At 36.2% G+C, this 25,417-nt stretch overlaps 1 protein-coding gene across 1 annotated transcript in view; it reads left to right on the forward strand.

Annotated features, from left to right (window-relative positions):
* Positions 1-25,417, forward strand: part of CNTLN (centlein) — a gene marked incomplete at its 5' end in the record, with an annotated part of 194,879 nt that overhangs the window by 94,992 nt on the left and 74,470 nt on the right. The window contains 3 exons of the mRNA XM_084278162.1: positions 905-1,030; positions 6,158-6,279; positions 9,082-9,207. Of these exons, the coding sequence (XP_084134288.1) occupies positions 905-1,030; positions 6,158-6,279; positions 9,082-9,207 (374 nt within the window). The remainder of the gene's footprint in view (positions 1-904; positions 1,031-6,157; positions 6,280-9,081; positions 9,208-25,417) is intronic.

The following is a 25,417-nucleotide window of genomic DNA, read 5'->3' on the forward strand; positions in this document are numbered from 1 at the left end:
AGATTCTCTTTAATGCAATGGTGTTGAAACATATAGTACTATAGATAACTTTATTTTGAGTACCTTTTGTGGCAAATCAGTTATTTTACAATGAAAATGGCAGCATGTAACATCAATAATTGCAATCTTAAGTTTTCTGCTTGACATTATTTACATAATAGCATTTTACCTTATCAGTATTAAGTGCGTGTTAGTATTTCTCTGTCCTTAACCAAAGTTATTCAGAAAATCAGAAAGTCTAATTTGATGAGGTCTTTCTTTCTCTGCCATAAGGACATATGACATAGAACGAAGAAGAAAGCTGCCCAGTTTAAGTGTTACTTTCACATATTCTTTCTCCAGATTGCTATATGAAGCTGTACATAATATAAACACATATTCTTGTCTCTAGTTAGTCACATTATAGTTAATGACCATATGGTCATTATGGTATAAGATCTACTGTCTGTTGTATTTATATTCCTCAAGCATATTGTTCCTTCAACTTCACAGTGTGTTAAACTATTTCAAAGGGAAAAAAATCCTTTCCCTCTTGTTTCTGGTTGTCCTATCAAGTGTAACCTTGGACCCTTATAGAGCAATTAGACCAGCCTCTATCCCCTCCTTTGTAATGAGGTTTCTTGCATTTCTGAGTCTATAACCCTTTAGTCTTCCCTAATGGGACATCATTATTCTGAAAGAAACAATGTAAATGTAAATGAATATTCTCATTAACGAGTCACAGAGAAACCTTTAGTGGTAGCGCTGTGGTAATTCTGCTTGTTATTTCTCTGGTATTCCATGCAGATTTTTTTTTTTTTATAATTCATTATTAGTATTCAAAATTACTTCTTCTTTAATTCTGCATGTCTTTCATAATCCGGTGTTCCAACTAGTTCAACCATGTCCTTGTTTTATTCTCCAGGAACCACCTGTGAAACGTTCAAGGTCTCTGTCCCCAAAGAGCTCTTTTAGAGAGTCAGAGGAGCTAAGGAAGCTTAAAATAGCTGAAAGGAAGATTGAAAACTTAGAGAAGACACTACAGTTAAAGGTGAACATTAAAAAAGTAAAAATAAAAAATGTCTAAGCTATAAGCTTGCATAGATAAAGATATACCAAAATAAACAGATGTTTTAAAAATGCAAAGTGCACATATTGTTACAGACTGTAAGTGTGTTAGCATAAGGGAGCAGTCTCCATTAGTTTGCCTTTTCCCTTTAACTACTAGGACTCTTGCCTTGGTGCTCCTGCAGTTCTATGGGAGCCTAATTCAGGCTGTCATCAATAATACATGCTTGTTAAATACATTTTCAAAATTTGTGTCTCAGAATATATATTTCTGAGAAATTTGTGTATTCATACAGAAATAAAGTGAGGCAGAAAGTACAAATATTTTTTACAGTGAAGCCAAGTATTTTAAAATATTGAAGTCAATTATTTGGAACATATTTACCCCAAACAGTCATAGAAGTTATGGCTGAAAGTTGTTATTCTAACAAACACTGTTAAAATCTACATTGAATGACCACACCAGCCTCCCTAACCCTTCATAGAAAATCGTAATTGGGCATGTATTAAAATTTCCCATTTTATACTTGTTTTATACATTTCTGTTGCTTTGCTGTTTTTTGCTTCAAAAATAATACCTTTTGAATGAGCTTTTGATTTCCAATTGCACCTCAGAATGCAAAACCCAAATCCTGAGTCATGTTTTATTAAATATTTATAATTTGTACCCCCTTCCCTCCCTTACTCTTCCATTCCCCTTTGCATTCCCTTCTGCCCCACACTTTCCCCCCTCCTTATTCTGAGTAGTGGAATTTAAAAGATATTTTTATTATATGTGGTAGCCTACAGCAGAACTAGCTATATTGAACATGCTATGGTAAATGTCAGGCAAGTGAACAAATTTGGGGAGCCATACAAGCCATAGTCCTGAAATCCTGCCTCATGAAAACTGACACTTATACGTGATAAGTCAATTTTAGAAAAAAAATAGGAGTGGGAATTATATTTTAGCATAAATGCAAAAGTTCAGCACCCTGTATACTTGAGAGAGTTCAATGTAATGTCTTAACACACATGGAATATATGAGCAGGAAAGATGATTTAGACTTCAAAATCAGTCTTACATGCTATCTCTCTCCTTGTTCCTAGGAGTCTGAAAATTAATTTTGGTTTTTTTCTCTCTGTTGAGAAATCTAAGGGATGTCCTACCAGCCCTGCCTGAGAACTGGCCTTTGGCAAGCCTCCTGTTTGTTAGCCTTAGTTAGCCTGCCAGACACTGATGCTGCAGATTATTCTGACGCTGTGTACTACAGTTGCTCCGCCCTTGACAGCAAAGCTCACACATCAGTGTGTATGATTGTTCTCTTAAATGGTAGTAAAGTTCTGCATTTCTTTGTGTTTTCTTCTGGAAAGAGGAGTGATAAAAAGCACTCTGTTTTTCTAAACAGATAATGAAGAGAAAGGATTGCTATTCTCTCTGCATGACCTCACAACATAATTTTTACCATGCACCATACTGCCTTTGTCATTTCTTCCATTTAATCTGAAGGCACAGTTTAGGAGTCTGTGCATCTTGATTATTATGTTGCAAGTGTGGGATCTCTACTTATCACAGCTGTTAATGCAGAGGTCTGTAAGGGTTAACTCTTGTATCTCCCCTTGAAACTGAATATATGAACTCCTTGCATTTTTCCAGAAAATCTACTTGGTTTATTTTGCAGAATGGTTTAATTGATTGAAAAGAAGCTGTAGAGACTGAGGTCAACTTATTAAATACTCTTGTGGCACTGCATTCAGAATTCAATGAGGCTATTGCCAGCATGACAGTGAACTCAGCTGTCATAACATTAGCATCAGAATAATTCTATTGGTATTGGATGATTTCTTGATATTAACCTCCTCTCAGGCATTGCTTCCAACAAAGAATAATGTATGTCATCAACATTTTTAAAACTGGCACTTGCATTATTCCCTCCTCAAGCAGCGTTGACTATGTGATTACTTGAAATATACTCCCTCATAAAAGTGCTTGCTGTATCAATAAACATACTGATGATGCATGTCCTGAAGATGAAATTGTGACTTTATCCATCAGTCCTGCTGAAAAATTGATAACAAAAATACCCCCCAAAACTGCGAACAGCTTTATTTATTGGTGTTTCAGGAACAGGAATATTTGATGCCCCAGTCACTAGTAGACAGGAACAGAAAAGTGCAAGTCCCATTCACAGGCTATTCCAGTTCTCCTCAGCTGACTTATTTCTGGCCAAGGAAACCTGGTTCTTATTGTCTTTGTGGCTAATATGAATAGGGTAATCACGTAAATTCAGAGCATGCTGGTCTTTGCTACAGTATCGTATCTTCTCTCCAGGACATACCAAAAAATAGCAGAGCATGGCTGATTGCACTCTTGTGCAGGGAAGAGAATGTCAAAGTAAATAAGAGTATTTCATAGATTTTTGAATAATGAATTATCAAGATGGTACTTAGAGTGGTCTAAAGCATAAGTACATGAATCTGCTATTGGTTGATAAGAATTGGGTAGGAGTTTGGTTGCTTAGAGTTTGTTGCCAGTTTTTTGTGAACTAAGAATATGTTCTCTTCTCCCATATTATATGTTTCTAGGACTCTAATCCCTGGTATAGCCTAGGGGAGATATTCCCGGCTTTAACTGGAAAGCGTTCAAAAGCTATAGGAGACCTTCCCTTTGACTTTTCTCCCCTTCCCCCATTTTTTCTTAATTTCTAAACTTTTGGAGAGAATTAGAGCTAGAATACATAGGTCAGTCTCTAGGAGCACCTTAATACTTGTTTAAATGAGTGAGAACACACTGTTGTATTTATCTTAAATTTCTTATATATTCCTGCTCAATGTATGGTGTTTAGATGCCAAAAATATATTGAGACTCCTTCACAAAACTAATTGTGGAAAAAAATATTGTTGTAACGGTCAGCTTCCTCAATCCTTATCATCTTAAGAAGAGTAGTCAAAGAATTAAAGCAGCATATTTTTTTTAATTCTGTTTTAGTTGAATTTTTGCTGAAACAGAGGTTGTTAGAGGTCAGTTTCACAAAATTCTGTAGTAACGATTAGAATCTTTTGGCTTGTCTGAGTTGCCTGCAAGTAATGAATTTTTTTCACAGACAGTCGGGTTCTTCCTCCTGCAGTTTGGACTTTGTCTCTGTATCTTTCATTATCACACGGGAAGTACCACAGAGTGACACTGAAGAAGAGCTGGAAAATAAACTGGAGATCCAGCACTGCTAGAGATTGATGCCCTGTACCATTTCTGTCAATATATACAAACCTGTATACAATACAGTGTAATTATTTTAAAAAAAATAAAAAAAAAAAAGAAAAGAAAAAAGTAATTCAATCAGTGAGAGATGGAGCTAACAGATTATGGAAATTACAGTGAACATTTAAAGTTTTGAAATGCTTAATAATTCAATACAAGAGAGGGATTAGGACAGTTAATTGCCTAATTTCTATTTCTGTGAGAGTAGAGCATCTGATAAGGAAGAGAATAACTGTAACAGAATGGATAATGGAACAGGTAAGCAATAATGAAAAATGTAGATTCAGAAATAGGAAAGGCCAAATTCCACACTTGGTTGCATCCCTGAAAGGGCATTGACACTAATAAACTTCTGAGGATTTATGCTGAAGACATTATTTTCCAGACCTGATCAGTTTTCACTTGCAACATCAAACAATCTAAGAATGATTTCATGAACTTCTCTTCAAAACACAGCATCTATACTTGAATTCTTATAAAAATTGTTGTAGTGCCAAGCAAAGCTTGGAAATCACCTCTATTTCCTTTGTCATAAATTTATCTTGCTGTTTGTGCGATTGTTTTAAGCGAACCACTTAAAACCAGTCAAAAGTACTTTACAGAGCAGTTCTAAATCTGGATTTAGGGATTGTTTCAGAACAAAAACCAACACCACTTTGGGAAAGTATTGGTAAGATCACTTTGGTACCTATCGGCTTCTGTTCCCACATCTGCTTTTTTGCATTGCCTGAGTCATTTCCAGAAAACCTGAAATTTTAGCTGGTCTCCTTCAGCTTTGTTTATGTGCCGTGAAAACTTGGCTACATTTTCGTAGCCAAATTTAGTCCTGGTACTTTGCAGTTAGTACTACTGTAGAAATCCTTGCCACATTTTTATATTATAGTGGGATTTATTTTTTATTGTTTGCAGCTCTGACTACTGGTGTATCTTATTTATTGACTAATGGTGAAAAGCCCTCCTTGCATGTTAACAATATATACATGCAGGTAAAGGATTGTGGTTTACTTAAAGATAAAGGAACAGGTCCTGCAGTTACTATACAAGCAGAGCCCCCATTGAACTGGAAATGAAGCACTGAGGGCAAATTTTACTTCAGGATAATGTCTGGTGAATTCTTTACTGTTGAATTTGGCTTGCTTTATACTGTAGGGTGGCCTCTCTTTAATGTTACTTTTTATCAGAACAGAGTATTGTCACTTAGGAAAGTCTTTTTAAAAAACTTTCATGACATTATACTGTAATGTAAATCAAGGTATAACTTATTGTGTATTCTGCAAAAAAGAGAGTACTTTTTTTTATATGGTTTTGATTGTACAAAACCAGTTGCAAAATTTGTTTTCATTTCTTCATTACGTAACTAGAGGACAAAGTCTGGGTTTTGCAAGTTTATCTTTACAGAAATAAATTAATATATCAGGAAATCCAGAAGACATTTAAATTTAGGTTTATTGATGGGGACTTCAGTGTGGCCACCTTTTCCATCAAAAATACATAGATTGTTTTCAGTGGGAAGAAAAAAAAAAAACTAGTTCAGAGGAAAAGACATTATTTTTCATTCTATTTCTTTTTAGGTGTATTAGGCCAGTGCACTCATGAGATGAAATCTTAACATTTTGTTAGTAATTTTTTAAAAACTTGTCAGCAGGATGAAAAAAATACTTGGATAAATTTTGCCAAATTATCTAAATTTGCCAAACTAGCAATAAGAAAATTTGATTTTGGGGATTGTGATTCCTGATATTTATTTTTCCTTTTTTCCTAGATTTCTGAGGTTCTTAATATCTAATTAAAAAGAACTTTTATTTCATGTGATCTGTGTGAAAGTCACTTAGCATTTTGCCTGAGTAATTTTGTTTTTCTGGTGCTATACAGACTCAAGAAACTGATGAGCTAAGAGCAGCCCATGAAAAACGCAGAGAGAGGCTGCAGATGTTACAGACCAACTACAGAGCACTAAAAGAGCAATTAAAGCAGTGGGAAGAGGGCGATAGCAGGTAAGTTACATAGCTCATTAAAAACATTTCCCTTACACAAGAAATCTGAACAGAAGTATTATATCGGTATTCAAAAGAGAATTGGATTTGAAAGAAGAAGCTACTATGTGGTGATCAAGAATTTATCCTTTGTTAAAGCAGAGTATGTGGCATCACCCATATGAGAAAAATTACAGTTGGAACCAAGAGTAAAATTTATTGAGCTGGCACTTTGACTTACTTTGTTTAGGATCTCATTGTGAACCTGAGTACTGGACACAGGTCTACTAGGGCTGCTTATTTATGCTTGTCTAATTCCCAAGTTGACTGATTTGTTGATTCTGTATCTTTTTAATTTTCTGTAATGGAACAATCATTGTTTATGTTTCAAATAGTTCAAAAAATAATTTTATTCATTAAACAATATAGAAATAACAGCCTTTCTAACACTTAGTGCTTCAAACATTAACAGAAGCTAATCCTAACATTCCCTTCTTAATAGGGAAAAAGATTGCATGCATGAAAATTCATCTGTTAAATGATTATAAAATAAATTTTGCAAAAATATTGCAGTAATATATCTTTATTAATGGAAAGAAGAAAGACTCTACCACATCAAAATTTAAATAGAGAATATTCTAAATGTAATTATCCCTGAAATACGATACAAAACAGTGAAAATTCTATGCAGAAGTTACTTAATTTTTTTTAAAGTCCCTAACAGAGAACTAGAATTTTTGGTAAATGAACACATTTGGGGCTACGAAGACTTTTATTATCACTGCAGTTATCAGAGACTGCTGAGTTACAGTTTTTCAGGCCCTGTATCAAGAAGGTAGCTTGTGCAGATCCTTCCATCCTCGTGGCTTTACTAGGACTTCAGCAAGCACCTACAGTTCAGTAAACACAAATATGTTTTACTAAATGCAACTCTATTTTTCATTGAAGCAATACTGAATACTTTTGACACAAACTTTTTAATTCTCTCTAATCAAAAAGAGAATCACAGAAATTGCTACAAAACTCTGGTAGCTGTTCAGAGAGTCCAGGGTGACATAAAGGGCCCTACTGTGAATGATAAACTACCTGTCATAAGCATAAGTAATGCTTTGGCCTATCTGAGTAGGTTTATATCACTTTGTCATACTCTATGGTGATTCCTTAAGAACAGTTTGTCTTTTAATAAGGAGGAACAAAAAAAAGTGTGGATTAACTTAATGGTAAGGTACAAATCTACTTTGGGCATTGGTAGCACAGAAACATTTTTTTTTAAAAGGACATTAATAACAGGTAGATTTTTAAAAATTAGAATGGAAGTGTTTTATTTAGGAAAAACATGGATGATTTTGTTTTCTAGCTCACTGTTTTAAATTCAGTGCAAGCTGGAAATGACTGAACACTACTGGATGGTAGTTACTTTATGCAATGAAATGATTTAATTCTGTGTTCTAAAGCTAAGTAGGCACTCATGGTCCATTGAGAGGCCAAGGCAGAAAAGAAACAAAAAATTCAATCTAGATAAAGATAGTAAAATCAAACTTGATACACAATGAAGCACTGAGTGTTCTGGTTCTGATAGTTCAAAAAGAAAAAAGGAAAAAAAAAGAAAAAAAGGAAGAAAAGAAAAAGGAAAGAGACACAAATGCAATTTATGTTTAAAATAAATGAAATCAACTTGTGTTCTGGCAGGAATGTGTTTGGGAAAAGTAGATATTGGGGAAAGTGTAACACTAAACCTTCATTTGTTCATCTAATTTTTTTCATGTATAATTAAGATAAGCTGAAAATCTCAGGTTTTTGATAGCTTTTGTCATCAGAACAGAGTTGTATGAAGCTGTCAAACTAAAAGGGGGTTGCTTTTCCTTTTAAATCTGCTTAAACAAAGGAAAATATCAAAGGCACAAAGAAAAAAAGTCTAAATGGTTACATCGGCCACTGTTATTTTGGTACTTCAAAAAGCATTGTATTGCTAGTGCAATGTAAATTGTGCATTAAGAACTCCGTATCAGGTACTTCTCGTCCTCTGTAAATGATGGAGGGCACCATTCTTTCTGATTCTTCATAGATTAGAATCTGTTACTGAGATGGCACCTGATGGGACCTAATCCACCTGTCAGTGTACATACAACTTCCACTGACATACGTGACTGCAAAGATGATGAGGGCCTTATGAGTTTACCACACTCTCTCAGAGTTTGTTTCTGTGCCCAGTAGGAATTTAAATTACAGAGTTTTATATATATATTTTATAAAGTGTTTTTAATACAGATTTATATTTTGCATTATTAGTATAGTTCTAAATAATTTTATGACAGAAAAATATTTTTCTTTTCTTTTCCTGTGCTTCTAAATTCATTATACTTTTTCCTAATGCCTCGTCTTATCCATAAAGATCAACAGTTTGATTTGGAGTCAGAATTAGTACCACTTCCAGATTGATTTGGAGGACCATTAGGGGAGCTGGTGGCTCTCCCATGTTTTTTTTGCAAAAGATTGTGTGATGGTTTCACCTTCTGCTTTCTTATACCAGTAATGTAAGGAACGTTGAGAGAATACATGCAGGGACCGCTGCTCTGCCACATGTCATTTGAGAGCCACTGTGGCGTACCAGCAGAATTTCTGTCTGAAACTGTGTAATTGAACTTTTTTGTAATACCACATCTAAGGTTTCACGCCTCGCAGGATGTATGCATCATACAAGATTTATGTTCAGGACAGGCCGCAGTTTAAAATTTGTGTTTTCTGAAGGCAAGAATGCCTTTATGCTTGTGGTATTAAACCATGTAGATATTTGAAAACCTCTTTTTACTCTATTTTAAACAGGATTGAAAGTAGTAAAAGCGGATACCAGCATGCAGAACCCTGTCAGCGGTGCCAAGAGGATTCTGGTGCTGTGTGGAATGAACTGGCTTTTTTCAAATGGGAACACAAAAAGCTGTTGATTGAAAAGTGAGTTTCTTTCTTAAATGGCAGTTACATAAAGAAATATTCTGTTTGGTTTTGTTCACTTGTGCTTTGCAGGCCATGTAAGAGGAATTCCTTGCAAAATTCCAAAATAAAACCATATTCTACCAAAAGCAGAAAAGGAAAACATCAGCTCTTTTTTTTTTTTTTTTTCCTCCCCTTCTTTATTTTTCCCACTTAAATCAGTGACAAGTTACAAGTTTGCTAGCACTAACAGAAACTGTATTCCATGATCTAGGGATTGTGTTAATTAATGTGGCTCTCATCTGTTGGAGGTGTCGCTCTTCATTAGCCTGTATTTTACACACTGCCGTGCTTCATTTTTGGAATGAGGTGGTGAGGGGATAACCTAGCCAGCCATCCTTGTTTGATCTCTGTGATACATACGCAATGCAGAATGCCTCAGCTCTCTTGGTTCCCTGCCCTGTCCTGCTAATCCCAGCTGAGCTCATTATGGTGTAGCCTTGCTGCTACTCCTGGAGCCAGAGCTGTCCAAGCTAATTACTGGTAGCAGCAGAGCTGCCTGTTAAGGGTCTGGTGTGGATCTGCTAACATGGTCCTTGGTAGTGACCTGCAAAAAGCACGAGGGAGTTGCTCTCTTTCTTGCTGTGCACAGCCTGTCCTTTGGGTTTAGTGCTGATCCCTTCACACAGCTCTTTTAGCTGTAGTAAGTGTAAAACTTGGTGAAGGAAACTCTTACTTTAGAAAACATACAGTTTGCTGCTTTGATCTCATAATTCATAGGCTATTATACTCAGCCAGGCAAAGTAAGAAAATGTCCTTTTATACTAGACAAAAGGAAGTTAGTATGGTATAATTAGCCCTTTGCTGCTATTTAACACTTTCTGTAAGTCAAGTTGATTTTATTTTTTTTTAATTTAAGAATCAAGACATCATAGAAACTTTTATTCAGACTGTTTTTGTCAGCATTAAAGAAAATGTATTTTCCCAATGGGTCACAATGTAAACTGATTTTGTGGAAATACCATGAAGGCTGTTATCACAGAATTTCAACAGCAGCAAATTGTTTTGTAGTATGTAAGTCCTTGTGTTGCCCATAAGCTGCTTTAGTGTGTTACATCTAATATTGCCAGTAGCTGTGTTGCATGGGGTATTCTTCTATCTGCCAGTTACAATTGAGTGCCTGTTTTTGTCACTTCATTGTCGTGTCTTTGTTTTCTCTTTTGAAACAATCACAATTACCAGATGTATTTCTTTCATTTATTTTGATTTTTATGAAGGAAAGATCGCTTTCTTGCAATATCCATAATTGCAATTGTGGTTCTATCAATAACCTTGAGCAATAGTAAATCAAGAGCAATGACACAAAGCCATGAAAGAGAAATTGCTTATGTATTGTGTGTGCCCCGAAAGTTGGTACAGTTGGACTTTTACTGTTACATTTATGGGGAAAACTCTTATGCTTGGTACGTTGTAGATCAGTGGCCTTGACTAGATAGTGTTGAAGAAATACTTGACTTCTTTGAAGTACAGATTTTTTTAAGGCGAAGAGAGTTCCTAAAACTCTTCATTATAATTAGTAAGCAACCGGTGCATCATTGTGATCGTTAAGTTCATCTCCTGCTAGATTTAGGTGCTTTTCACTACTTTTGGGCAATGTAGCTTATTGTTAGTTGAAGTAAGGGAGGAATGAATGCATAGCTCTTCAGTTTTTTGTATCTGTCTTCATTGTCTGTCTCTACTAGTGACTGTCTTTAATATGTTAAAGCATTTCAGGATCTGAGGCCATTTTCTAAGAAAGTCTCTACTAAATTTAGTGTATTTTTTTAGATCTGTGGATAGGGCTTTTTTATCTTTTATGTACTTTTTCTTAAGCTCTGTGGGTAAAGTACATGATCTACAGAGTTGTACCAATTACTTGTACGTGCAATTTTACAAGCAGTGAAGTACATCAGGTTAGCCCATAGTTCATGTGGATGCATGCGATTCAATGGACCCTACTGATTGTTGGCTTAAGTTGATTTAGAATATCTATAAGCCAAAGCTGGTGCAGCACTGTTTAAGTAAGAGTGTTTGTTTAGGGATTTTACCTTGGTTTAAGTCTGCTATAGCTTTAAATGTGTGTGATTTCTATATGTGAGTGGGACAGAGAGTAAATTATAGGGAAACAGGATTATTTGTTGTTGTTGTTGTTTGGGTTTTTTTACATGTGAGGAAGATTGTCCCTCCTTCTCTCTCTTCTTTTTGTCAGGAGTAAATGTAAATGATGTAAAACATCTCTAATTTGCAAGTACATTGCTCTGAAAATATGTAGGATTAAACCAAGGAAAGCCCATTGATGTATGTCCCAGGTTCCAAAAGGTGGTCATCACCAAATTAGCACACTGTAGAATAAAGATTGGGGTTGGACCCGATGATCTCTCGAGGTCCCTTCCAACCCCTATGATTCTATGATACATCAGTTTGTAAATTATGAAATCTGTTTTTAAGTCAGGAAAAACTGAAGTTGCTTGGGTAAGTACTAGTTTTGATGGTACCTGGTTTCAAATCATGTGGAAAGGCTTTGTGATAGCCACTACTTACTGTCATGTCCTTTTTTAAAGAAGTTTTCTTCTCATCACAGGCAGGTATTGCTTTCGCTTTCATTTAAACCATGTGACACTCTGCATCTTTCAAGCTGGATACTAACACAGAAACAAATACAGGGTTTAGGGCTTAAATTTGAGCACCATGCAGAACATGTGGCATTGTTACTAACCTTTTTTACTTTTTCATTAGTAAAGAGTAGTCTGTGGATGCTGTTTTACTTTGCAACTAATAATGAACTGTTTCAGAGCCATAGGCGCATCCTCTCTTGGATTTATGATGTATATATTTGAGCTTTTTGTGTATATGAAAGAATGTATCTCTGTATTGTTACAATCCCACAGTAGATTAGTAAAATGTAATCATTAAACTGTGGTTATTTCTTTTAAATTTATCTTTATGATAATTGCATTACAGAATAACTGTTCTGTGACTTTACAGAAACTGGTTTTATTAAGCTTTACCTGACTTAATTATTAAGCCTCCTCCCCTATTACTTATTCTGTCACAAAGAACATGAGATTATGTTCTACCATGAATATAATGTGGATTGAAAGTTTCATATTTAATTTTATGAGTTATAAAATCTCATTTTTAAAATTATTTATTATTAAAACAAAAGCCAAAAGGCCAAAGTTTAACTTCACTTAGAGATCTGAACCAGTAGCTAAGAAAATAGGCTAACTTTTAAGCCCTCACAATCCAGTGTTTTAAGAAATCCTGCAGCAGCTACCAGCTAAACTTATGCCAAAATTGAAGAGTTACAAAGAGATACAAAATGAGATAGTCAAAATAAATTTCCTAAGTATCCCTTGCAGGGTTTATTAATGCTGGTTGCCAAATGAAAACAATTGCACAGCTCTGCTAGGAAGTCCCATTTTGGTCTAAAGTATGCAGTACATCAACACTGTGTTACTGCTACAGTGTCATATTTTGTTAAGTACCATGTTACTGCAGGCTAAAAAGCCAGTGTTGTATTGATGTTCTTGTTCTGTGTTAAGAAAAACACGGGATTTGATCACATTTTCTCCCCCTTAAGGAAACAGAAATACATAGTAGTGTTCAAACAGTAGTTAACACTTACCCAAGGAAGAAGGTGACCCATGCTTGTGTAAATACAGTATTTTTCTTTAAGCTACACAAAACTCCTGAAGACTTGAAAGAGGAAGATCTAGTAACATATATTAGTAAATCTAGCATATTTTTCATGTTTTTATATGTATTATGTTTAGATATATTATTTTTATTCTTGGCTATTAAGTCCTCAATGTTTTCTTTCTGTAGAATTGTATTTACAAGTATGTCCTTAGACATTTTCTTCCCACATTAGTTAGATTCATCTTTGTATCTATATTATTCAGATTTTTGCAAAATTCACATCCAATTGGACTTCTAATTGATTGCAAGCTAGCTAATTTAAGCTACTTTGGCATTTCCGAATTAAATTCTTGTTTGCCATGCATAGACTTTGGAAGGGTATGTAGGTATATAAACTATTGTGGAACTATTTGTATCTTTTGTTTTGGATTACTTCGTAGGAGGTCTTGTAATTGATATGAGCAACACTGAGTATTTTGACATACTTACATTCTTTTTATGTAAGACACTGTGATAAAAGTCATTATCTTTAGAGTTAACTGGAAATTGGTTGTCTGTATGGTATGGTCAGATGGAGCCAGCAACAAGGAGAAAACATTTATTAGGGGAAAGTGATAGCCACCTCATTCACATATCATTCATTGTTATCAGTGACTTAGGTAGTGATTCTTTGCTCTGAGTGCCTGGATAGCTGTACATGTCCTCCACTTAGGAATAGTGCTCTGGATTTTTGAAATATGTGGAATCACTGCGTGCTTGGTAGCATCCTTACTTTGCTATAGCAGCTATTTAGTAGAGGTTTCTTATTAGCTTTGCTTTTTAGCAAACCACAAGACCTCATGATTTCTGCTTTCTTTATTCTTTGTAGAGTCAAAGCAACTGTTCTATACCCTGTGTAGCATCTCACCTTCCAGCTGGTGATGCTTCTTGCCTTTTCTAGAAGTCATAATGGGCACAGTGGAGGAAAGTTAAATTTATTTTTCTGGAATGGTGGCAGTAAGAAACACAAACCTAGGATTTATTAATTACTCTGCTTCTTGAAAGTGGGTTTTTGGGTTTTTTTTTTTTTTTCTTTTTTTTTCTGGGCGGCCTGATGAAAAAAAGGGAATTTTGATTACCATGACAGTCTTTTTGGCTAAACAGGTAACATCAGGTCATCAGAGACTTCTGTCCATTGTTCTGTGCAATGTCCAAATACCACAGTATTTTTTTTCCTTTGTTCCACTCAATAGGTATGGTGTGTACCAAATCAGTTTGGGACAAAGTGCATTCACACTACAACAGTGTTTAACAATTTCACGTACAGAGTATAGCCCTTCTGACATACATACTATCTCTGTAATCTACCTCTTCTGCAGTTTTAGGAGCGCTGGGACTTTTCAGGCTTCTCACTGCAAAATATTTAAATCTCAGGGCTCTTGTGTACTTTTTACTGTAATTAGTAATTTTATAATGCAAAGCATAGTTAAAATAATGATGTATGTGTATTTCTTTAGATTTCAAGTGGATAATAAGATTGCTAAATCTAAAATACCACATTTTAGTCTGCTGAAAACTATTAGAGCCTAAATTCTGCTGGTGATTATAAGGATTTCTGACAAAGGTGCTTGCGTGGGTTGAACGTTGCTCTGTGAAAAAGATTGTGAGGCTCAAGTGTGAGAACTTGAAATGATGCAGTTGGACCCACTACAAATAATTTAAAATCTAAGAAAACAGCAGCATCAACTGCACTACAGAGTGCAGTTTGTAAAAGACATTTTAAAGCACCAAAGTCAGAATGGTAAATACCACATGAAGCAATTTAGGGCCTTTTACATAATTAACTTACATGGCCTCTTTTGTGAAGAAAATTATTTTCTCATTTCTAGCAAGCTTCCAGTTGCATTTTCACAAGGCACTGTGTCAGCTAACTGAAACAAAAACATTGGTGTTTTCCAGTGAGAGTGATCTGCCAGGAATGATGAGATAAATACCTTTAGTTGTTAAGCTTTTGTATAGAACTTTTCTTACCAAATCTTGTAATTTCTAGCATCCTAAATAAAAAGCATATTTGGGGGATTTCTGTGTTTTTGGAAGTTAGATGAATTGATGGGAAAACATCATTTTTCCATAGTTAATCAGATATCTTATCTGCAAGTATTTGTTCAAAATCTAAGTAGTATACCAAATCTCCATAAGCAGCCCGTAGTACTTCAGTGACTTCTCATACATGATAAGACTGTGTCCTAGCGAAAAAATGCAGCCATGTCCCAAAACATTATTCCATAATACATAAGCAGGGAAAGGCAGAATTAAAGTTGCATTAATGAGAAAATTTGGGCATCGTCAGGGACAAGAGTAGCAGAGACACGGAGAAGACTAGGGACTCTGAAGTTAGCTTCCCTTTGTATTGCTCTCACAGAAGTATTGCCTGCCTTGCTGCTGAATCACAGTGATTTCTGTAGGTAATCTGAATGTTATGGAGAGGAAATGCTGGTAAGCACGCTGCCTGTGAGATTGCTGTCTTTTTCTTTCCTCTATTACCTAGACAGAAGTTCGTCCACATGTAGATGGGAAAGTCTGATATATTAGCTTACAGTTAAATATTTATATGTAATAATAAGCACTAAATGTGTCTTGTTAAACTGTACTGCATGTTCATGGTAGGAAGCCTATGAAGCTACAATTTGTAACACCAAAGCACATCACAGCTGGTAATGTAAGCTGTCAGGCTGCTGTATTACGAGACCAATGAGTGAGTAATATATATACATAGTTTTTTCTCCAACACTTTCTTGTTCCTGGGAATTTTGGTAAGGTCAGCACTGCTTTCTGGCAACAGCTGAATTTAGCAATTCAAAACAATGCCAGTTTTCTAATTTTCTTGCATGGATTTTGGAGGGAAAATAGCAAATTTTTAAGTTTAGATGTATCTCAGCTTTGCTAGGTCTTGTGGAACTTCAGGAACTGAATTTTATTCAAAGAGAAACATTAAGCTTCTTCAAAGGCTGAAAATAATATTTTATAATGAAAGTTATTAAGCTATACTTCTCCATTCATGCCGTATCTTTTACAGAATATCATTTAGGTTGGAAAAGACTCTTGAACCCTTTCCTAAAATGTACAGTTCTAGAATTCCAGAAACTCAGATGTGGAGCAAAACAGACCCTTGTTGTGGTCTAGAATGATCTTTGTCATGAGCTACTCTCTTGCTGCATGAGACAGAATATATGTTTAGCCTGTCTTAATGTTTTTGGATCTTTTCCTAATTGGTAAGGAATTCAGAATGTATTTCTATGAAGGATTGTTTTATTTGCTTTTTTTCAAACACAATCACATGAAAATAAACATGGAATCTTACAGATTTTCCTAAAAATCAAATATTTCATCAGAAGAAATAATTTAAGAAATTGCTTTGGATCCTTACTTTGCTTTATTGGAAGACAGGAAAAAAAAGCTGTAGGTAACAGAGGCTTTGGTGGTTGGTCATCCAAGATTTATACGATGGTTAAAAGCACTGATGCAACAATGGAACTCTTGCTAGAAAATGCATGGCATGGAGTCCTCACTCTGTGTGCTTCTCTGAGTTGTGTTGATTACACCGGCACCCCAGCCCTCCATGTTGACTCTTTTCTGAACTGACTACAGATGAACACTCACTGTTTATGAGGCTGTTCCAGTGATCTTGTTATAAAGGAATGAAAAATTCACACAAGGTGACATTCTGTTTTTTTAAACACCTTTTGGTCAATCAGCTGGGGTTTGTGCTAAAATAAGACAACTGAAAGATTACTACCTGGTAGATAAAATTTTAGGCACAGGTTTCTACCATCCTTTTACAAGCTAAAGGTTATGCTACATGTTGAAACTGTTTTAGCTGCGAGTCACTAGTGCATCTTTGTTTTTTGAGAGACTATTAATTTGAAATATATCTCAAAACTCATTCTTGACACCTATGACAGTGTTCACTTTTTTGTTAGGTGAACAGACGTTGTTGTCTGTGGTGATGGGGGGAGTTGCTTTTATCCTTTTTCGCTCCAGAATGTGGGTTGTAAATCAGAGAGACTTTACTTAGCACCAGCAGACACTGCTTCCTGCAATTTTCATCCATCCTATTAGTGACTGAATTGGGGAAGCAGGAATGATAAAGACGTATTTCTGGGAAATGAATGGACAAAGTAAGATAGATAACTCTGTATAGTCAAATATTCCATTTCCTTGGTTAATTAAGACTACACATTTCTTTGTGTAAACAGTAAGTTTCCAGTTTTCTTCCTTTAAAGGAGTTTCAGTAAATCATTCTGAATAGTTTGAATGTTCACAAAATGTAAGTAATGCTAGTACTTTTTGCTTTACTCTTCTTTTGGCAGCATTATCCCCAGACATATGTAATGGTTTTTGCTCTCTCACACAGTCTAGATCAAACACCTGCTCCCAGGTTTACTCTCACCTCCCAAGGCTGTCAGTTGACACATAAATATAGAGACCCATGAAAAGAGAGTATTTTGCCCTTACTGCAGGCAAATGTTCTTGAATCATAATGCTGTAGGAACAAAGTGAAGAATTTCTGTCAGAGTAGTATTTCACATGTGAAAGTTGCATAAAGTTTCTACCTATTGTGGTCCTCAAAATTCTAATTATTTTTGAGTAGTAGAAAATTAAAATCAGTGTTTGCATTATGATGTATTTGAATCTCTGTCCTAGTTTACAACAGCCTCTTCCTTTATTTTCTATATGGGCTTTTTACAAAACTATGTGTAACATGCATGTGCATTCTAATCTGGTTTTACAGAGTAGAATTTTTACCCTTTTGAAGGGTCATGAACAGAAAGTACAATTCAGTTTTTCTTACTTAAAAGATCTTTCTATGTTGATCCACTGTCTTTTCTTCTCAAGCACCTTTCTTTTCTGAGAGGAAGAAAATGGAGCTACTTCTGCTATCCCATTTTCCTTGAAAGGATTATTAAGCTATTTGGCTTAAGCTTTGGATAAGAAAAAAATTCCCTGGCCCTACTTTGCCCTTGTATCTTTAAAACTTACTTATTTTGGTTGTTGTAAGAAACAACACCATTGTCCCTTTTAAAGGACCCTGATAAAGTGCCTGCAAAGCTTGCTTAGCAGTCTTTTTTCACTCAGATTTCCTTCTTAATTTGGTTTTCCAGCTTTTAACAATCTTCCATGACTCTGGAGGAAAACATTTGAAAAGGCAATAGTTAACCTCTTGGACTCAGAGGAAGGCTTCCCTGACTGCAGCAGCTCCTGGACTAGCCCCCTGGTATCTGTCTGCACCAGCAACAGTGTGCATTAGGAGATTGTGGTTGGTTCTGCTTATTTCTCCAAAGAGTCATCCTCCTGCAGTCTTACAACATGTAATCCATGGGAAGGAATTGGTTTCCTCAGTGGGTTATTCCTTCTTATGCATTCAGCACTATTAGAAATGAGATTCTCTGCTTGGTTTTATTTTCCAGATAAAATTCCCTAGGACAAATGGGGAGAAAAAAAATCTTACTGTTTGTTTGGATGTTTATTTTACACTGCCATGAGCCTGCTCTCTTAATTCCTTTTATCTGTATGCAGAGGAGTCTCATGTTGGCCCTACCTGTGAATGCTGAAAGCTGCTGATGAGCAATGGCTGACTTACGGGTTGTGTATTACACTGGAGGCAGTAGTTTGCTAGAGGACTAACTGGAGTCCTCTGGTAATGGGTTAACCTAGGGTCGGCAACTCTTGAGGGAAGGAGCCCTTTAAACTGCCAAATGCAGAGAGAAAGTTTATGCTGTAGTTCAGGCTATCTCTCTAAATTACCTTTTCTTCAACGTATTCAGACTCAAGTGCGCACGTGTATACGTGCCTTAGACTTGGAGCTGTGTGAGGGCTCCTGATGGTATCTTTAGAACTGCTGACAATTAAAAATGATGAGTACTAGAAAATTTTGTTCTAGCAAGAAGGTATATTTTGCAGAAGCCCTGCTTATATGCAGATGGTACAAGCATTTCGCCTATTCTAGTAACTTGATAAGTAAGCAACTGTTACAGAGAATTTCTTGCTGATGCCTAGCTATAATCTAAAGGAAATCAGAAGTAATTCCTGTGGCAAAACTGATTCTGTAGCACAGTTTTTTATTATGCTATCTCTTCCTGTATGCCAAATAGGTGGGTATTTAAAAAAAAATAACTAAATAATGGAGGAGTGATCAAAAGTATTATATTGCCATTAAAATAGAATTCAGAATATTGTATGACACTGGAAAAAGCAGGTACTAAAATTGTGGGCCATCAGTACGTTTAAAAATGTCTGCAATACCAGCATAAACTATTAAGATTTGATCTCTCTAGATTTCTTACCATTCTTGTTTTAATATTGCCAAGTGAGATGTGGCAATCATAGTTGGAGGATAGAACCAAAGGGTTGGTTCCTAAAACAGGCTACTCTGTGCTTTCCTGCTCTTCTTGGTGCCTTTTGCATATATATGTTACAAACAAGAAGAATTACATTCATGAAGTTATTCATAGAAAACAAAATGCTTTGAGGTTGTTCTTAGGATGTGAAAAGGAAGAAATGATTTTACTTCTGACCTGCTGTAGAAAATACAGACAGTCCTCTTGGAAGTGCTGGTGGGTTCCAATTAATTCAAGACTCAGTGGCTGCTCCTTTGCTAGGAAGGAGTTGGACATTGTTCTCTGATGATGTACTCTAGAGCATCTAAGATTTAATTGAAGATTTACTGAAGACATCTAATCAAATTCTACCAGATATACTTAAAAGTAGCTTAAGCTGTCTATACAGAAGGCTCAAGGACATGAGGCAATTTCAGGATCTGCATAAAGGTGGAAAGGAGTATGCTAGTTTCTAGGCTTTGTATAGCTTTTCTCCTGTCTGATGGGCTGTCATTTGAGCTTAGCAAAGTACCAAAAAAAAAACCCAAAACATTTGAGTATTAATAACAGCAAGGCAGGTTTTTTTTCTAGAAGGAGTCATAAATTCTGGATCTTATTTTTTCCAGTCCACTAGTTTTATTATTCTTTCAAGCACATTGCAATAACAGGTTTTTTTTTTTTCCCAACTCTTTAAGAAACAATTGTGAGCAAAGTGTGTGAGGGAGCTGAATACATATTTTAAAGATTTTAAATTAGTCTAACAGATACAGGATTAGTGTTTTGTTCTTAAAATGAGAAATAGTGGTCATGTAAAGTCAGTCATAATTATGAAACCTTCAATTGTTGGCAAATTTGGTAGGGTATTACCATAAAATTCAAGTGTAATTTTTTCAGTTATTTGATATTCTGTGTAACTCTAGAGTCTAGAAACCCTGACTATAAACTGACTTTCCTAGTGACATCAGAAAAGACTTGTTTGCCATAATTTGAGAACATTTTGTACCTTTTGAGCTTAAAAAAAACCTGAAGCAAACTGATTGAAATGAAAGTGTGTAAAGAATACATGTAGATCCAGGCCAAGTGATAACCACAATTTCAAAATTGCAAGCTTTTGGAAGTGGCTCCCTATGTTAGCATTACCACTGCAGATATGAATTTAACTGAGTGGTTACTTTTTTCTTTTCATCTGGATTGCTGATAGGTATTCCTAGTAACAACTCTCTTTTGCCTAAGGTTATTTACGTATACAATATGCTTTGTGTAATTTTTCAAAGATAATGATTAAACAGATTTAAATTTAGTTAGGGGTATTTTTGTTTGTTTGTTGGTTTTTTTCCAATTGATTTAATGGTTAATAATTTATTTACAGAATTCTGGAGTTTGAACACCCTACAAGGTTTCACCTACTCCACATATCAATATGAAAGACTGTAAATTGTTAGAATACTTCACAGTATTTGATAAACATTTGCACAAAGGTCACGTCTGGTACCTTTCTATTGTTTTAAATTATATCCTAGGATATAATTTTTTTAAAGTTGAATTAAATAGTAGAAGGAATGCACAGCATGAATGTGACACACTGTAAAATGCAGTAGTAGCCTTTGACTTTGTCAAGAGAAAAGGTGTGAAGATGTGAATTTATCATGAGCTGAAAGTGATCAATTCATACTTAAGCTCAGGTAGGTTTGTCTTTCATCTTGACCTCCACATTTCCACTGTATTCAAATCTTGTCATTGGTTCTTGAATTGTAGTTCAAAGGTCTATCTTCTCTTAGTCTACAGAGCAAACTTTTTTTCAAAAGAAAAGGGTTTTTTTTTGTTTTCCTGTGATGATTACCATAGACTTTGTTACAAGTTCTGTATGGCTGTACATATTCAATTTAGAACCTTAATCACTTCTGTTGGCTAAATTAGAGGTTTTTTTCCACAGGCTTCTTTTTCTTTTTTTCCCACTTAATCAACCTTAAATGCAGGACTGCATAGTTTCTCCTTGTTCATTTCTGACCTGTTTTTTACTTTTGTTGATGTTGTGTATGGTTTGCTTGGCAGCATTTTGGTACCTACTTATGTCTTATTCCTCTTTTTGTACAGGGGTATCGTCTCCAAATGAACTTCAGTATCTATCTCTTCCCGGTACAAAATGAGATTAAATTTAAAAAACATCAATTTTCAAAGGCAGAAAATCAGTTTTCCTTGAAAATTACTGATTTCTAAACTTCAAATGCTATATTATTTTATTTGCTTACCCAATCAAAAACATGCAAAAAGAGAACTAGAAAGCACAGTGCTTGGCAACTGATATGTTGTCATTAGGACACTTGTGAAAGGGTAAATCATCCTCTATGTTCTGTGTTACTGTTTACAAAGCAGAGAGTTAAATCTTTTAAAAGTTTTGTCAATTTGTTCTTCTCCTGCAGTTCCTAAATACACTCATTGCTGAATTTCCCTACTGGTAAAAGAGTTGTACTTTTACCACTCAATATTATAATCTAAAATAGTAAAATGATTAACCTAATCCACAATGTAAACTTGTGATTTCTTTCACTTTGTTTAGTAACTACTGGTTACATCACAGCAAAAAATATTTGATACCAGATACAAAAAGTTTAATATATGCTGTTATTTTTTATTTCTTTTTAACTCAAATTTGCAGTTATATGTAATTGTAAAATGTGAAGTTTGTGGAGCAGTCTTAAAAAAATTGCTAGAAGCACAGGTGAATGGAGACTAACATAAGGTATCTAAAATATACATCATCCTCAAAATTGGCTACTCTTGAAACATCTTAACTGCTGGTGTTTCTGTCGTCAAAAGATGGAGGAGTCAAGTACTAAAGTTCAAAGATTTCTTTTAAGCATCTGTGCCTTGAGACTACAATAACTAGAAACTCTTTACACAGAAACTACATTTCCACTGTTGAAATACCTTCAAAGATTCTGTCTCTCAACTTCAGTTTGTGTCTTGGATCTTTTCAGATGACATAAACACGATGCCCTTTGCTCAGCACTTGCAAAATCAAACACAAGTTTTTCAATGCACAAAGAAATCCCCTTTCAGTTAGGATCAAAACCTGGCGCATTTCTTCCTCCTCTTGGTTGATGTGTTAATTGAAACTGAACAATGCAAAAACTGGTATAGTAAATCCAGCGGGCATATGCTTAGGATAATTAGAGCAAATATTAGCTTCATCTGCTGAAATAGTGTTGGAAGTGCCTGCTCACAGTATCTGAACTTTGACATGGTTGTTCTGACTCAGTAGTTCCAGGAAGTTAGTATTCTCCATTACCACACACAGAGCTTATTTTTGATCCGTTGAGCTGAAGGATTGCAGAGGCAATCCTTCTTTCACCCTCGGTAAGTGAGGGAAGCATGTCATGCCACTAGAACCAGTACAACTAAATCACAGGTCTCTTCAGGTACCTAATCTGCTTTATAAAAGTGTTGAACGTGGATCATTTAAAAGACTGGGGGGTGTGGAGCAGACATAGTGTATTAAAAGGTATCCCACATTTGGGGAAGAAACACACGCAAATGTTTATCTTCAGACCCACGTGAAATTAATTTTTTTTGAGAGGGGGAGAATTTCATAAAGTTCTTACCTATTAGGTTGGCACATCTGTGTAATGGGACATCGAGGGAGATAAGGGAAAGCTGGAAAGAAGGTATCTCCACCCACGTATTTTCATGTTGAATAATTTCTTTCAGTATTGCATTATACCTCATCAATTTTCTGTGACTTCTTCAGTTACTTTGAATTCCTCAGAGTCCCTTCTTGATCCTGAGAAACTTCTTATTTGACCCTTCTTTGATCCTTCTCCCAGCTATTCATGTTCACTTGTTCTTGGGGACAGTAGCAACCATAGTCTCTGAAAATAATTGTACTCTTCAAGAAGACCCTTTCCTCCTTTTTACTGAGCTGCACATTTGTAACATAATATGCAGGCTACAGTACTTTTATGGTGAATTTCAGAGAAATTAACTTGATGAGTATTTTTTGCTATTATGTATATAAAGGTGCTTTCTTTGGTTGTTTTTTTTACACGTTCTAGCTAGAGTAGCACATCAAAAATATTCAAATGTGTCAGTGAGTTTTTCTACTGAGTTAGGAACAAACAGAAGAAAAAACAGGAAAAAAGGAAGAGCTATGTGCTTCTATATGTGCTTCTTCATATTACAATTTTTGCTCTGTTTTTTTTTTTTTCCTTGAATGTAAAAAGAATTATGAGTGATAGTAAAAAAAACCACATGGTCATGATAAAGTTGTTGGGGGAAAGGAATCTCAAGCCATCCCACTCCTACCAGTTTGATGCCAGTGCCAACAACAGGTGCCCAGAGGCAGGAAAAGGTTCATGAGTGCAGGAGGGCATGTGTATTGCAGCACAAAGGAATTCTAGCCAGTCAGTCGGCTTCATCAGGGGCTCAACTGGAATGTCTGTATGCAAATGCATGTAGCACAAAAAAATAAAGAAGAGGAAGTACAGTCATGCACATGTCTGCAGGTGGAATGGCTCTTATGACTGGGAGGTTGGGGTGAAAAGATACAGGCTCTTTAGGAAGGACAGGTGGGGGGTTGGGGGGAAAGGCAGGGGTGTTGTCCTTTATGTCAATGACCGGCTGGGGTGCATGGAGCTCCATTTGGATGGATAAAGAGCCAACTGAGAGTTTATGGGTCAGGATTAAAGGGAAAACAGGAACAGTTGATCTTACAGTGTGGGTCTGCTATAGGCCAGAAGAAACCGGGAGGACTGAACAGATGAGTCCCTCTTGTAGACAGATAGGAGCAACCTCATGTTCAGAAGCCTCTCCTGCGCTACCCTACACTTTTCAGGAGACCAGACCTTGGTCTCTTCAGGGAGCTGCTTGGTAGAATACTATGGAACAAAGCCCTGGACAAAAGAGTGATTCAAGAATGATGATTAGCATTCAAGGATCGCCTCCTCCTTCCAATCACAGGAGCAATGCATCCCAAACAAAGAAGAAATCCGGCAAAAATGCCTGGAGACCTGCACAGATGAACAAGGAGCTCCTGGGCAAACTCAGACACAAAAAGGAAGCCTACAGAGTGTGGAAGCAAGGGCAGGTAACCTGGGAGGAATACAGAGAACCTGTCCCAGCAGCTAGGGTTCAGGGTGGGAAAGCTAAAGCCCTGATAGTATTAAACTTGGACAGGGACATCAAGAGCAACAAGAAAAGTTTCTATGGGTATGTCAGTGATAAAAGGAAGATGAGGGAAAATGTGGGCCCCATCTGGAAATCTGGAATTAAACAGGAGACGTGGTTACCCAACAGGCTGAGGAACTGCAAAAATATTTGCCTCAGTCTTCACCAGCAAGGGCTCTAATCACATGGTCAGGAAAACAGAAAGCAAAGGCAGGGACTGAGAGACTGAAGAACTGGCCATTGTAGGTGAAGATTGCTTTTGAGGCCATCTAAGGAATCTGAAGAAATTGATCCACAGGTGCTGAGGAAACTGGTGGATGAAGTGACTAAGCCACTTTCCATCATATTAAATAAGTGGTGGCCAGTCTGGTGAAGTTCCTACTGACTAGAAAAGGAGAAACAGAATCCCCATTTTTTAAAAGGGAAAAAAAGGAAGACCCAGGGAACTACAGGTTTGTCAATCCCACTTCTGTGCCTGGCAAGATCATGGAGCAGATCTGCCTGGAGACTATGCTTAGACACATGGAAAATAAGGTGGTGATTGGTGCCAACCAACGTAGCTTCACTAGGGGCAAATTGTGCCTTAAAAATCTGGTGGCCTTCTATGCTGTGGTTACAGCATTGGTGGGTAAGGGAAAAGTAGCTGACATCATCTACCTGGGGTTGTGCAATGCATTTGATACTGTCCTGTAAAACATCCTTGTCTCTAAACTGGAGACATGGATTTGATGAATGGATTACTCAGATAAGGAATTGGCTGGATGGTTGTACTCAAAATGTTGTGGTCAACGGCTCAGTGTCAATATGAAGAGGTGACAAGTGGTGTTCCTCAGAGGGCAGTATTGAGGCTGACACTTTAATTGTCATGGATAGTCAGATCGAGTGCATCCTCAACAAGTTTGTTTACAAGGGCACGTAGTGATGGGACATGGGGTAATGGCTTTAAACTGAAGGAGGGTGGGTTTAGATGAGCTATTAGGAAGAAATTCTTCCCTGTGAGGGTGGTGAAGCCCTGGTACAGCCTGCCCAGA

Source organism: Gallinula chloropus (genome assembly GCF_964237585.1).
Source record: "Gallinula chloropus genome assembly, chromosome: Z".
In the NCBI taxonomy this organism is placed as follows: domain Eukaryota; kingdom Metazoa; phylum Chordata; class Aves; order Gruiformes; family Rallidae; genus Gallinula; species Gallinula chloropus.